The sequence below is a fragment of the Glycine max genome, chromosome 11, assembly GCF_000004515.6.
Source record: "Glycine max cultivar Williams 82 chromosome 11, Glycine_max_v4.0, whole genome shotgun sequence".
NCBI classification, from domain to species: Eukaryota; Viridiplantae; Streptophyta; class Magnoliopsida; order Fabales; family Fabaceae; genus Glycine; species Glycine max.
Genome location: NC_038247.2, coordinates 16,737,752 through 16,753,134, shown reverse-complemented (window position 1 = coordinate 16,753,134; position 15,383 = coordinate 16,737,752). Strand labels below are relative to the sequence as shown.

General features: G+C 32.0%; 1 protein-coding gene across 5 annotated transcripts; it reads left to right on the top strand.

Moving 5' to 3' along the window:
• Positions 1 to 10,776: 10,776 nt before the first annotated feature.
• LOC100802920 (protein SOSEKI 2) lies at positions 10,777 to 14,793 on the top strand. 5 transcript variants are annotated; one of them, XM_006591043.4, is made up of 7 exons: positions 10,777 to 11,042; positions 11,235 to 11,516; positions 11,645 to 11,714; positions 11,989 to 12,104; positions 12,200 to 13,070; positions 14,061 to 14,357; positions 14,461 to 14,793. In XM_006591043.4, exons 2-7 carry the CDS (start codon positions 11,321 to 11,323, stop codon positions 14,528 to 14,530), a joined length of 1,620 nt encoding a protein of 539 aa, XP_006591106.1. In that variant the 5' UTR covers positions 10,777 to 11,042; positions 11,235 to 11,320; the 3' UTR covers positions 14,531 to 14,793. The 5 variants fall into 5 exon arrangements, with proteins under 5 accessions (XP_006591106.1, XP_006591105.1, XP_006591104.1 ...); XM_006591042.4 differs by having other exon boundaries at positions 11,138 to 11,516; XM_006591041.4 differs by having other exon boundaries at positions 11,132 to 11,516.
• The last annotated feature ends 590 nt before the right edge of the window (positions 14,794 to 15,383 follow it).

Here is a 15,383-nt window from a genome sequence, read left to right as displayed (position 1 = left end):
TAGATTGATGTTATTAGTCATAATAATAATAATAATATTATTATTATGTGTAGTTGATTTAACTTTAGCAAGTGTGTTTATTTTATATTTTATTAATTTGTCAACTTATTATATATACTTTTTAATGTTTTGTTTTTTTTATCAGACATATACAAGTGCCACTGGCCTATTTTCTCAATCTACTCAATTCACTACCACATCACGATCAAGTCGAAAGGTTTGATTAATTTTGAGTTTTAATGGACATTCTAATTCATTATTTATAAATTGTTGACAATGCATGTATAGAATAGACTTAGAAACCTTATACCCATAACCGTGATACTTCAAGATTCCACTTTGCTATTGTGCTAGAGTCAGATACCCATCCCCTAGAAAAGAATCAGACCAGGGTAGTTGTGTGTGGAAGGTTCATTCCACATGATGTTGCAATCAAGATAAAGATAAAAACTAACGGTAGAGTTGAGATATTAGACTTACAATTTATTTTCTAATTAGAAAACAAACTAAGGAACTATAGTAGAACAGAGACTACATAATAATAATAATAATAATAATAATAATAATAATGAAACAAAACCAAACATTATTTCCTATCTCTTATTATTATTATTATTATTATTATTATTATTATTATTATTATTATTATTATTATATAGGCTTTGTTTTTTTATAGTTTCTTAGTTTGTTTTCCAATCAGAAAATAAATTGTTGTTTTGTTGAGTGAATGTGCAACTTGAGGTGCAATATCAGCAAAATATAACTTTTTTTTCTTTCATTTTCTATCATTTTTATCATGATTTTCGTTCTTTTATATGTTACAAATGACAAACATACATGACATTTCAATTCATGCCTAGAATAGACCTAGAAACCTTATACCCAAGACTGTGATACTTCAACATTCCACTTTGCTATTATATGTTTGGTTTCTTTGGGTTCTTAAAAAAAGGATGCACTTTAGGAAGTGGTTTATCTTTTGTAGATATTAAGAAATCAAAATTTTAGTTGCTTATATTTTTCGTACTCATAGGAATGTTCTTATGTTTATATTTTGGTTTTGTTTCATTATTATTATTATTATTGTTGTTATTATGTAGACTTTGTTCTTCTATAGTTTCTTAGTTTGCTTTCTAATCAGAAAAATAAATTATTGTTTTGTTGAGTGAATGTGCAATTAAAGGTGCAATATCAGTAAAAGGTAACTTCTTTTTCTTTCATTTTTTATAATTTTTATCATGTTTTTCTTTCTCTTATATGTTTGGTTTCTTTCGGCCAAATCATTATTTTCTTTTACTTCTGATGAATGTCTAAGCTCTTCTATATTTAGTTTCCTTGCTCATACCTATAATGATTGTCATATTCAGTACTCAAATGTTTTCTTTGCAGCTTTGTGCTAGTTGAACTCCATATTATCCACTACCATGGTTCATAATAGATTCTTAACATTTTGTTTATTGATTCCTGAAGGATCCCGGGGTACTGGTATGTTGCTTTTTTTTGAATAGGTAGCTTCTTTGGGAAATAACATTGTCATCCAAATTGCAACTGGAAGCATACTTAAATTGGTATTTTCATCTTGTTAGTTTAATTGTATGTTTAACTTTTATGTCTAAAATTCTCACTATACATATCTTTGGAGCAAATTACACTGCTATAGTACCTACTCCTTTAGAAGTTATTGTTCTTAGTTGGGCAGTTTTTTATGTCTAAGATCAACATTTGTTTTTGTTTTTAATTCCCCTCAATTTTCTTTAATGGATTTCTTGATATTTTCCATATGAGAAATCAAATGGCTTTCATCCAACAACTAGAAGTTGTGGGTATGTGGTGGTTCTCTTCCATTTTTTTTCCTTTTTCATTTTAACTTTTGTGATTCTAATAACAAAGTTTCCTTGATATTTTTTTAGGAACTTTTTTACTTTCTTTCTTTTCTCATCCTACAATTTTTTGGGTATTTTTTTGTTCATGCTTTCCTGCGATTTTTGGTTTTTTGTCAATTCATGGTTGGATTTTTTGTATCTTTGTCTTTGAATCAGTTTCTGGTGGAGTTTGTTTAGAAGAAAGTGGGGCTAAGTAATTTTTTTCCTATATTAATATACATCTCTATGTCGTTTTCTTGGACAATGAGTTCTTTGCATCATCTTTTTTGTCATTTACATCTTTCACTTAACAGTTCTTAACTGATTGAAATATGATTTCAAGTTCTTCTTTATGGAGGGCAGATTGTTGCTTAGAAAAATCATCGAAAGGAAAATTATTTTTTTTATGAGCAGTAAGGTAAAAAAAAATAGTGGCATTTATGAAAAATTTGTGTTTGAGATTGAATTCATGTTTCTCTATTTTATTGTCAACCTTGAATGATATTTGAAGATCAAATTTCTTTTGAATTTGTTTCATTTATTTGCAATTGTTTACATATAGTTGATGTCATTGATGGGGATTCTTTACTGAACATGCTAGCTGGAAACAACCAAAAATAATCAGAGAAGGAATATCAACTTGCATAGCACGGGTTAGTTTTATTTCACTCACTGGTGGTGAAAACATACTTGACTTTTGTATATGACAATTCAAAGAAGATTTGATCTTCCTCTGCAATGGAATGACATAGTCCTCGACACTAGCATTGGTGACAAATACATTATTCAACCTTGGTACCAGTTTCTCGCGGACAACGATTTTATCTATGGAGATGAAGTTTCATTTTACTACTGTCGTTATGATAAAATTTGGAAGATTGTCATAAGCTTTTGTTTGGCAAGCTGCTGTAAGTTTTCGATGAGATCTGAAATTTGAGTGATGTCTTAAAAAAGATTAAGAATTTATCAGAAAAACTAGAATTGTAGTTATAGTGACTAAATTTTATTTGTATTTTGTTAATTTTATGAATAATGTTTTGTAGTTTGAATACCAATTTTATTATCAATATTAAGTTTTTGTTGCTTCAACACTGCAATTCCTTTTATATCTGTCTTGCAAAAAAAAAAAAAATACTAAATCACTAATCATACGATCAGACGACCCATGCGTATGCATGGATTGCATACTAGTTATGTATTTAAATTTGAACTTGATTGATAAAGACCTTATAATATATGTAATAAGACCAAGCCAACCTTATTTACTATGCAATATACCAAAATTAATACATGCATAGTTAAATCATAAAATAAAAGAAGCATAAAACTTATTTTAAAATAACTTTATATTATATATCTTGAAATAAAAAATATTAATCAATTATATATATATATATATATATATATATATATATATAAATTAAGTTTTACAACATAAATAAATGCCACATGGTAGCACTTCATTCACTTTTCTTTTTGGTTAAAATATAAATGATTTTTTTTTTATTTTTTTAATTCAAAAATGCATAATTATGTTAATTAAGGAATTATAACAACTGTGCTTTTCATTATTTGAACATTCTAATTGAAAATACATATATTCAACTATAATATGTTTGGTCCTTCATCTTTTTAGTAAAATATTTTTCTTTAGTTGTTTATCTTTTAAAATAATATTTTGGTCATTTTAACTCTCAAATTTGAGTTAAAGTTCACATTCAGAAATAATGATGTTGTTCATTTTAGGGTATGATTTTAAATTTTTTTATTCAAAAGTTAAAAATCATCTTATAAGATTCACTCATATGAAAAACTATGAAATCTAACTATTTTTTGAACCAAAAAATCATTAACTAAAGTAAAAAAATTACAATGAAAAGTGAATTTCTCAAACAATAGGAAAACTAAAAAAATCTTAACACATCAAATTAGAAGACCAAATTAAGTTTGGGCTTCTTTTGTGCAGCCCGTTAGACAATTATTATTTCTACCTCCCTATTTTACTTTTATACCTCCCATTTTACTTTTTAATTTTTTTTTTCTCGAACTACCCTATTTCTTCTAGCTATTTTTTCTCTCAGAAACAATACCCCCTATTTACTTGTTCACATCCACTTTCTAACTACGATATTGTTGCATTGCTTTTACTCCTCTTGGTGATGATGATCTTTATCTCCTTGAATTTGTATACCAATAAACCCATTTTTGGATCCATGTTGTTGCCTCCTTTCAGATCTTTGTCAGAGAGAAAGACTTTGGAATTCAAAGATACCCCCATGAAGCAAAAGGAAAAATTGAATTCGGAAAAATATCAATAGCAAAGAATTTTCGAGAATTAGAAGGGGGGAGGAAAAAAGCTAATCCAAAACAATTAATGTAACAAGGTGGATATATATATATATATATTGCTAAGGTTAGAGAGGAGATAAAAAAATGCTTGATGGATGAAATTCGATGAATCTATCCACATAGAGTAACGATTTTTTTAAATGTTTAAATTCGATGAAATTCGATGAAATTCATGAAACTGTTTTTTAAATGTTTTTTTTTCTTTTCTCTCAACTAAGTGTTTGATTTTTAAATTAAGTGATTACTTGAAGCCTTGAACTCAAAAACTGACAATTGGGCAATCGTGCATAAGTGTTGTAGGAGTGCGTTTCTCTTTCTTTTTTAGACAGATGAAATCTGTTTCCAAAATACTCATAATTCCTTCTTTTTGTTTATGAACTCCAAGGAAGATGAGGAATATACTTTACAGCTCCACTAACATGTGTCAGTATTTTGTGGCACTTATAAGCACAAAATATAACTCTTTGTTTCGTGATCACTTGACAAATAAGTCAGTCTTTTTGTGAAGTTCTTCAATCTCTATAATCCGCCAGAAGTTATTATTAATTTGCTGTGATATCCAAACAAGGTTTGGTTGCCTTGATCATGAGTAGCTGCTATGAATTATAATGGAAACAAGTGTATACACATACTAGGATATAATGACTCTCACCTATAGGCTGTTCACTGTTGAGTGCTGAAATAAAATACTAGGAGTTTTTTTTTTAAAAACCTTATAAATGATGTAGTTGTGTGTGGCCAATTTTATGCCCCCGTAAGAAAAGTGGGCTACTTGAAGGGAATAATTGTTTGAATTGATTTGTGGGTCTCGATTAAGATGAGAGTTTTATAATGGGATTTTGATACTTTATTATATAACCTGACCTCATTTCAATTCACCATCATGTTAGACAAGTTTGTAGTTAGCCTTTAATAAAAATTAAAGACACATCATATACGTGTCTGTATGAGGGTAGATTAATCTGAATGAATTTGAATGCAAGCAGTGCTTGACATAGTCTAAGTGCTGGACATGAAGGTGCACAATGCACAACAATGGTACATTATTATTAGACATATCATCTTTAACAACATTTTTAAAAAAATATTTAATAACAATATAATTAAATATAAATAAATATTATTAATATGAATAAAGGAAGTACGTATTTAATTTAGTACTTCATCCAAGTAAAATTATTTAGAAGGAACCCATTTTTTGCAAATCAGCTAACTGAATTACTTTCTGAACTGAAAGTAAATTGGTATCAGGTATCTAGAGTCCTTGTGTTAATGCCTTAAACCAACAAATGGAACAGAATGTGCAAAAAATTATTAGCAATAAGATCAACTAATTGTATCTATCATGAGCCTCTTGTTTGGCGGGAACCCTTTTAAGATCGTTGATGACAAATGGCATTATGTGTAGACAGCTGGTTGAACATCATTCAACAAGTTTACACTCAAGTACACATGAACATGCCTTCTCAAGGCTATAGTCATTATTCAAGCCAAAAGATAAGTTACATATATAATGAGAATTAGATTTTTATCACTAAGGTTTAGGTGGTTTAAATATAAAGTGAAACATTATATTTTACTAGATGAACCTTAGTTGAATGAATGCATTGAAAGTTATTTTTGTTTCAACTTTCAAGAAAACTTATTTATTATAGTTGGTGACAATCTTCACTATAAGTAGAGAAGAGAATTAGTGGAAAAACACAACACATAAAGAGAGAGTGTGTGAGAAGAGAGATTGTGAAACAAAGTCACTTTATTGAGAAAAAAGTGTCTTTGTGTGAGAATGTTATCATTTCTTGTAATCATTGAGTGGGGTACTCGGGTTTGTAGAGTGATACACTATTTGGGGTGAGTTACAATCTTGTAATCATTTTTGTGATAGTGAAATACTTTTTGAGACGGTTCCGTGGACGTAAGCAAGAGATGCTGAACCACATTAAATTCTTGTGTTTGTTATTATTTTTTCTATAATGTAATCTTTGTTGTGTTCTCACGATCCTTTGTGGGTGTGGATAATTTTGTTTGTGGGAGTGTTGATTACCCAATAATGGTATCACAACTATGGTCAGGAGCATACAAAGGTTCGAGATACCGTTGTTTGATGGAAAAATAAATTTTATGATTTGGCAGAGTACTATTCAAGACCTTTTGGTGCACCAAGGTCTTGATCAGGCATTAGAAGATGAAAGACCGACTTTTATAAATGAAACCGAGTGGACTAAGATCCAAAGGAGGGTTGTGAGCAAGATTCGGTTAGCCCTTGCTCCCGAGATAAAACACAACGTGTTGAAGGAGACAACACCAAAGGCCTTGTGGGAGAAGCTCGAGAATATTTATGCATCAAAGTCGCTAACCAATCGTCTCTGTTTAAAGATGGAGTTGTATCAACTCAAAATGGAGATGAGGGAGATCTTCATGACCACATCAACAAGTTCAATCAACTAGTAAGTCAACTGTTGAATAAAGATGATAAATTCTCTAATGAGGAGCAGACACTGTTGTTGTTGGCCTCACTACCAAGGTCCTTCAAAGTTTTGGTTCAAACGCTACTTGTGGGAAGATCAACTTTGAATTTGGATGAGATCACTGTCGCTCTTAGAGAAAATGAGAGAATGATGAGAACTGAAAATGTTGATGATGAACATAATACAATAGCTATGGTGGAGTCTGAGTGAGGGGGGAATCATTCAAGGAGACATGATAGTCCAAGAGGAAGATCAAAATTGCAATCGCGTCCGCAACGAGATATGAGTAACATTCAATGTTACTATTGTGGTGAGAATGATCATATGCAAGTGAAGTGCAAACAAATGAAGGAGGACTTGAAAAAAATTAAGAGATATGAACAAAGGTGACACCAACTCCCAAGCTATTGTAATAAAAAGTGTTGAGGATGAAGATGGTGTGTTTTTGACAATAAACGATGAGGTTGCTAAAACAAAATGGGTGATGAATTATGTTGTCTCAAAGCACATTTCCAGAGATCGAAAGATGTTTAATACTTTAAAAACCGATGGACAATTTTGTCATTTCAAGTTAGGGAATGGTGGAAAATTGAAGGTTGAATGCATAGGGAGTGTGAGGATAAAGCTCCATAATGGTGCTATTCGAACTTTCTCAAATGTAAGATTTGTACCTTTTGATGTTGTAAATATGATTTCTATGGAGGAGAGGACATCACAAGGGTACAAGTATGTTGGTTCAAAGTGGGGATGTAAAGTGTACAAAGGGATACACTTGGTGTTGCAAGGACAGAAAAATAAAGGTAACCTTTGTTATTTGGATGGTCAAGTCTTGAAGAGGAACCATGATAATAAAGTGAAGAAGAAAGTGAAGTTTTCTAATATTGTGGAAGTGTTGGGAGATACTTCTATTAGAAGGAGAGTTTATTCACTTTCAAATTGATTGAAGGATATTTCTCTTTTGGCTTGAGGGAGAGAATTGTAGAGTTTCAAGCCAAAAGATAAAGTGCATGCATATTGAGAATTGAATTTTTATCACTAAGGTTTAGGTGACTTAAATGCAAAGTGAAAGATTGTATTTTACTAGATGAACCTTAGTTGAATGGATGCATTGAAAGTTGTTTTTGTTTCAACTTCCAAGAGAGTTTATTTATTATAGTTGATGACAATCTTCACTATAAATAGAGAAGAGAATTAGTGGAGAAACACAACACATGAAGAGAGAGTGTGTGAGAAGAGAGATTACGAAACAAAGTCACTTTGTTGAGAAAAAAATGTCTTTGTATGCGAGTGTTATCATTTTTTGTAATCATTGAGTGAAATACTTGAGTTTGTAGAGTGATACACTATTTGGGGTGAGTTACAATCTTATAATCATTTTTGTGATAATAAAATACTTTTTGAGACGATTTCGTGAACGTAGACAAGAGGTGCCGAATCACGTTAAATTTTTGTATTTATTATTATCTTTCCTACGGTGTAATCTTTGTTTTATTCTCATAATCCTTTGTGAGTATGAGTAATTTTGTTTGTGGGAGTATTGATTACCTAACACATACATTAGAATAAACCTACCCTGGGAAGCTAGGTGAAGCAGTTACATCGTTACTCGTTAGTGGGAAATAAGGTATCACATCCATTTTCATCTGATTATGTGAATCATCACCATCATTTTAATTTTGACCAATTCCGTTTTGCTTATTTATTTAGGCTTCAGCACAATTTAACAACTTATTTAAGGGACCTCAACCAAATAGACGTAGTAAGATATTAAGAGTCAATGTTGGTTTTAAAAGCTGAACTTTCAGAGATGCCTTTAATACCTTTCATTTCGCACCATTAACGTGAGTTGCCAAGGGGAAAATTAAAACGTGCTACGAAGTAGGTGAGGGAAGGGAAAATAATTGCCTAAGGGAAAAATAATTGCGTGCAAAGTGTAACAAAAAGTGAAGAAGTTGTTATGGAGTAGTGTAAGGGTGTATGCCAATTAGATTCAATTGATTTTAATGAAAAAATCATTTATCAAATCATTGTAATTTTTTTAAATCATCATCCAATCAGTTTGCTTTAAAATTATAATTTTGATCTGATACAATTTAAAACAGTTTGTATTTTATTGGTTTTTGATTTTAATATTATTTTTATTTTATTGAAAAAAATATTAAATATATCATAAGATATATAATAATAGATAACTTTTTAAGTATATATACTACATAAAAAATAATTTATACAACTAATAACTAATTATATTATGCATCTTAATTCAAATAGGTAATAAAAATTATCTTTAGTTAAATATATTTTACAATGAATAAATATAAGTTATCTAATAATTTTAGAAATATATACGAAATAAAAATTATAAATATAACTTATATTATAAATTTATGAATAAAAATATATACACATATACATGTTCGGTTTGGATTGAATTTGATCGATTTTAAAAATCGAATCCGAAATCCAATCTAATTTAATAAAAAAAATTAATTTTTTAATTTTTTTAATCCATTTGATTTTTAGTTTTATGGATTGATTTTTTCGTTTTTTATTATATTGGATCGATTTATAACATCTCTACTTAGTATAACCCTTCGTGAAGGAGAGAGTATACGTATACCCTCATTGTTTTTTCATTTCAAATTGCAAGTATAAGTTTAGATTTTATAAACTTCTCATTTTAATTTTTTGACTTTGCTCATTTTAATCTTTCCTTTATGTAAAATGACATTAAATATTTCATATAAGAATGTTTTACTTAAAAATAAAATAATATTTTAAATGAGTAAAATATGTGAATAAAAAAATATACCTGGTTATATGATATTTGACTCTATTTAAATTTGGTATCATGTAATTTCCATTACCATGATTCCTAATTGCAAGTTTGAGTTGGCCCCGTTGAGAGGTCCCCAGTATCTCTATTACTCCAGAAAAGAAATCCCCCTTTTTAAAAAGGAGAGGGCAGCAGGAAAAAAATATGTTATGACATTTAAATCATTGTTCATAAACTGTAATGATATATGAATATTTCACACATGACCATGCCATACTTCCTAATCATATTTGCTTGTTCCTTTTAAAACATTCACTTCCAAGATCATTAAACTTTAAAAGTAAAGCTACTTTCATAAGTTTTGGTCAAGTGTTTCTTCGAGGGCAATTGCTTTGAATATTTTTAATGAACTTATTCAGATTTAAAATAATATAGTAATTCTTACAATTAATAAGTGCACTATCGAACATGAGTAGCCCTACTTATAATACACATCATTTTTTTTATTCTTTTATATACATACATATATATATATAAAAGAAAACTTAGATATCATATAAAGACCATCGAACAATACCACAACAAATTGTACATATTATACACAAATAAATTATTAATATAAACCATCCATCAATAATTATCATTTCCAAGTAGTGGCGGATCTTGCCCAAAAATATTGAGGGAACCAAATAATTATATAAATATACTTATAATTATTTATAGTTTCATTTATATTTTTTTTTCAAACTTATTAAAAGGGAAGAAAATAACTTGGGGGAACCATGGTTGCCCCCGGCTCCTATGAAGCCATGTCACTGTTTTCATGCAACTTATGATATTATGAGTATATTTGTTTTGCTTGTTGAAATGTGATAGTACCAAATCCGACACACATTCACTACAAAATATAAATTGTGTGATGATTATTAGAAACGGAAGTTAACGAAAACATACGTTGGGACCGATAATCCAACCACGTACTATAGGAGTAATATTTTGCCAGACACAGAGACATCTGAAAGTCCAAAAACACAAGATTTTTAAACAGAAATGTAAGAACAAAAGAAAAGCTTCTGCACAACGTATAACCTAAAATAGTGGGTGACAGTAAATTATTGGCTTACTTTACACTTTACAGCTCCCAAAATTAATTGATAACTGTTTGAAATAAATCAATGATACAGGTTGTTTTAAGAAATTTGCATTTTCTGATTTAATTAATTAATCTTTGAATTTTACCGTGCATGATTTGAAGGGCAAATATGGTAGTTCGAGAAAGGACAGAACACGAAAGTTAATTCTATTATAAAAGGTGGAAAGAACAACAAAGTCAGACAACCGAACACAACACAGCACAAACACAAACATCTGAACTCTCAACAACATCAAACAATTCCATCAAATCGGCCAAAAACATCACCATAAAATAAGTACTCAGCTTCTCAAACTCACTTCCTTGACCCACTCTCGTCTCTGTTTCATCCCCTTCCACTCTCTCTCTCTCTCTCTCTCTCTCTCTTCCATCGCTTTCGTTTCACTTTGTATTTTTCACTCTCCCAGCTTCTAATTCAGTTTCTTTTTTCCAAGGTATTGTCTTTTTGCATGTATGTTGTTAAAGATTCCAGTTTTTATACGCATGTTGGTGTTACCAGCTAGTTAGATCTGATTTCGTGCAGTTTCAGTGATGGTGGTGGAAAATCTGAAAATCTTCTTCTTACCGACCCAGTTGCGTTTTTGCACGGAATGAAGCTAATGGGGAAATGGGGTTCTCTTTGACAGGGTTTTGAAGTTGAGGAATCGTGAAAGATTGAAGTTTTAGGGGTGGTGTGTTTGTGTGTGTGTGTGTTTTTTTTTTGCATGTGGGAATGGAAGCGAGGATGAAGAAGAAGTACAACCGGCAAGTGAGTCCTGAGAGGGCCAAAGTGTGGACAGAGAAGTCACCAAAATACCACCAGAGTTTGAAGGTACCCGTGATTTACTATCTTTGTCGAAACCGGCAGCTAGAGCACCCTCATTTCATGGAGGTCCCACTTTCTTCACCAGATGGACTATACTTGAGAGGTAGATCGAATAATTTGAAGACAAAACATTTTTTTTCCCCTTATTTGGGTGGGGGAGGGAGGGGGTGTTGTTTTTTGTTGTTTTCCTTTGTGGTTTGTGGATTTTGAGGGATTGTTTTTTGTTTGCAGATGTGATTGATAGACTTAATGTGTTGAGAGGTAGAGGTATGGCTTCCTTGTATTCATGGTCTTGCAAGAGGTGAGCAGGTTTTTAGCATTTTCTATTTCCATGTGTTCAATTTGTATGTTGAGGAAAAGAGAAAAAATAGAGAGAAGGGGAGAAAAAAAGACTTGATTGGTTTTGTTCCTTTATCTTGTCGCTTGTTTCCTGCTTAAATTCTATAGAAGTCAATGCAGCATAAAAATTGTAATTTCAGATAAAACAATCAATATTGTTTAGTTTTGTGTTGTTTCAGACTAGGACTAGATTATCACATATGGTTTTCACTATGGTATTTGCTCTTGTAATTTAGGAGCTACAAGAGTGGATTTGTGTGGCATGATCTATGTGAAGATGATATAATTCTACCAGCTCATGGAAATGAATATGTTCTCAAGGGTTCTGAGCTCTTTGATGAATCAAATTCAGGTAAATATCTTTTGCAAGTAATAAATTGTTAGGTCCTGATTCCTGAATGATATAGAATGCCTGTAACCTTAGTCTTGGTGAATTTTGCTTAACAGATCGTTTTAGTCCCATTAGCAATGTTAAAACACAAAGTGTGAAGCTGTTGCCGGGGCCAGCTTCTTCTCGGAGCCTGGATGAAGGCTCATCCTCTTCTAGCATGAACGGAAAAGAGACGAGAATCTCCCAAGATGACGAGCTTTCCCAAGATCCGCACACCGGTTCCTCTGATGTTTCTCCAGAGTCTAGAGCTGAAAAGAGTGATGCTCTAAGCTTGGCATTGACAGAGTACAAAATTTATAAAACTGATGGATTGGCAGATGCTTCAACTCAGACAGAAGAAAATGCCAGCAGATCCAGAGCTCAGAAAACTTGCACAAGGGGTGTATCAACGGAGGATGGCTTGTTAGAATCCGAATGTCATGAAATTCGTCAAGCTGAAGCTCCACGAGTGAAAGATACTCCACGAATCTGTAGGGATGCCGTTTCTCCTCCGCCCTCAACGTCAAGTTCCTCATCTTTTGTGGGGAAGGCTGAAACTTTGGAGTCTCTGATTAGAGCTGATGCTAGTAAAGTGAACAGCTTTAGGATTCTGGAGGAGGAGGGCATGCATATGCCGACCAACACGAGGATGAAAGCTTCAAATTTGCTGATGCAACTGATCTCATGTGGCTCAATATCAGTGAAAAACCATAGTTTTGGCCTTATTCCTTCCTATAAGCCCAGGTTTTCCAGTTCAAAATTTCCTTCCCCGCTGTTCTCAACTTCTTTTGTGTTGGGGGAGTTTGATTGCTTAGCCGAGAATCCAAAGCTGATGAGTCTCAGATTGGAAGACAAAGAATATTTTAGTGGAAGCTTAGTTGAGACTAAACTGAAGGAGGGAGATGGACACAATGTTCTGAAACGCTCTTCTTCCTACAATGATGAGAGGTAAGTTTTGGTTTCAAATTTCCCTTTCAACATTACAAATTAGAATGGGTAAGAGTTGCACTTGCACTTGCTGGTTTTCTTATTTGTGTGAGAAATGTACTAGTCTCAACCTACCACTTATGCAAAGCTGAGGAAATAGCATATGGGTTCCTTCAGGTCTGATGTAGTAATATAATAGGACTAATAATTGGGATGTGGTCATTCTTTAGATTTTAAATGGTGATTTTGCCAGTTTAGGCTGAAAAGCCAGATTAGTTATGCAGCAGTCCAAAGGTGATAATGCTTGAATCTGGTCATATAAGGCTAATTGAGTTTCTGTCAAATCTGAAATTCTTTTCCAGTTTGAGTTAAATTATCTCTCCCAAATACATGATTTTATCTGTCAAATTTTGAAAATATCACCTAACATTTGTTTTATTAAAAATATTCACCTGAACATCTTATGTACCCCTGATTACTTCATTTATTCAATAAAATGATTACAAAATCTATATTTTCAATGTGTTGTTTTTCAATTGATTGTTAATATAAACAGAATTTCTTTCATGTTTGTTCATATGTCTATTTGTGGCTGTATGAGATGTCTCATGGAAATAGTGGCTTCAAAGGTCCTAAGGAAGGCCTCCGTTGCTGTTTTGTAAAGCTTGTACGCAGTATAAAAATAGGAATCATTGAAATATTAAACATCTTCAGAAAAAAAAGGTTGGACTGATAATCTGTGAAATAATAAAGAGAATCCATTCATCATATGTTATTGGAACTTCATTACTGTTTGTTCTCTTTCTTTGTTATGAAATGACATCCTTGGAGTTTATCTTCATAACATGCCACTAGAAAATGACTTGGGATCAAGAACTGTAGTGGTCGGCTTCTTGGATTGATGTTTTAGAGTTTCGTAATTTGTTTTGATTGACATCTGATAGGGACATGGTAGTTGTCACATCTAGGCCAATGCTTCATTTGTAATAAAGTCAACACACAAATGTGCAGGACATTTAAAGACCAGAAACCACAAGAAGACAAAGAGGAATCATCCTCAGGACATTCAAAATGCATTCCTCGATCAATTAAGGCTTCATTGACCAAGCATCCCCGAAGTGAATCCATGAGATCTCCTGTCTCTGACGTACCACGGAACTCATCAGATAGAATTGATGGCTCAGGCATATCCCCTGTAACATCTAATGGTAGCAGCAAAAGGATCACAGAACCTTTGACGGGGAAAAAACAATCCAAGAGGATAGACTCATTTAAAGAAGAGGAGGAGGTGATCAAAATTGAAGAAAGTTAAGTGTTCTCTCTAACTTGTTTCTTAAGGCTCTTAAAACTATTCATTTATATTCTTACAGCTTTCAACAATATAAACTGAAAAATGATTTTTACTCAACAGGCTTGCTTCAGGAGCTCGGGTTATAATCCAATCCAAACCATTTTCAGACACAGCATCTAGCAGCTGTTGAAAAATTCAAGTTTCAGATGTTAGACACACCTGAAAAACTGCTGGTTTTTCAGCTTTAGTTTGAATTCAACATGATTGTATATATCTTGGTAGGTCCATGTGACATTTCCTTAAGCTTACAAAGTAAAATTATTTTGAGAATTGACACAATGCAAAAGGAGCAGGTGTGGTCCCAGTGGTCCATTTCCTTGAATATATTGTGCTGGATAGAGAGGGACTGCTATCCTGAAATGAAATGATTGCAGATTCTGCTGTTACTCCTGATACAACATCTTCCTTTTGCACCCTTCCTTTTCCTTGCTTCAAATTATTGGTTACTGCTTACTACCTAGCTTGCACCTTCAAGGGCAAAAGGTGCATAAAAAAATAAGTGCAGGTCGTTTTCAAACCCATCTCTTGGCATTGGAGCTGATGGCAATTGTCAAGAATGTGACCTTGATTTTGACATTGGATGCGTTTTGCTTAACATCAAAATGTAACATATCTTATACGATCATATTTAATTCTCAAAGCTAGAAAAAGGTTGGTAAAAAGCTAATTTTATGAACCCTTTTAAAAGGGATGCTTCTAGTCAAGATTTTTTTTTAAAATTTCCTTGTTGGAAACCAAATTGACATTTTAATGCTTATAGTCTAGAGGGTGGTATTGGAGTGGCGGGTGTGCAGAGAACTTTCACATTTGAAGTTAAGAACATATTTTATACATTGGTTCTATATTGGCACTACATGATTTATTGAATTTGTAGAAAGCATCAATTAAAACGACAATAAGAATCTTATGTTAGACAAATTTGTTCCAAAAATGTGTGGACTACTTGAATAGATTCACGTGTAAGACTACTTTATTCTAAGGAT

What these genes read in the sequence shown, in the direction of transcription:
- LOC100802920 (XM_006591043.4), top strand. Translation starts at nt 11,321, where the DNA reads ATGGAAGCGAGGATGAAGAAGAAGTACAACCGGCAAGTGAGTCCTGAG. An exon ending in AGATGGACTATACTTGAGAG is followed by an intron (nt 11,517 to 11,644) that starts GTAGATCGAATA and finishes TTTTGTTTGCAG; the next exon opens with ATGTGATTGATAGACTTAAT. An exon ending in CTTTGATGAATCAAATTCAG is followed by an intron (nt 12,105 to 12,199) that starts GTAAATATCTTT and finishes TTTGCTTAACAG; the next exon opens with ATCGTTTTAGTCCCATTAGC.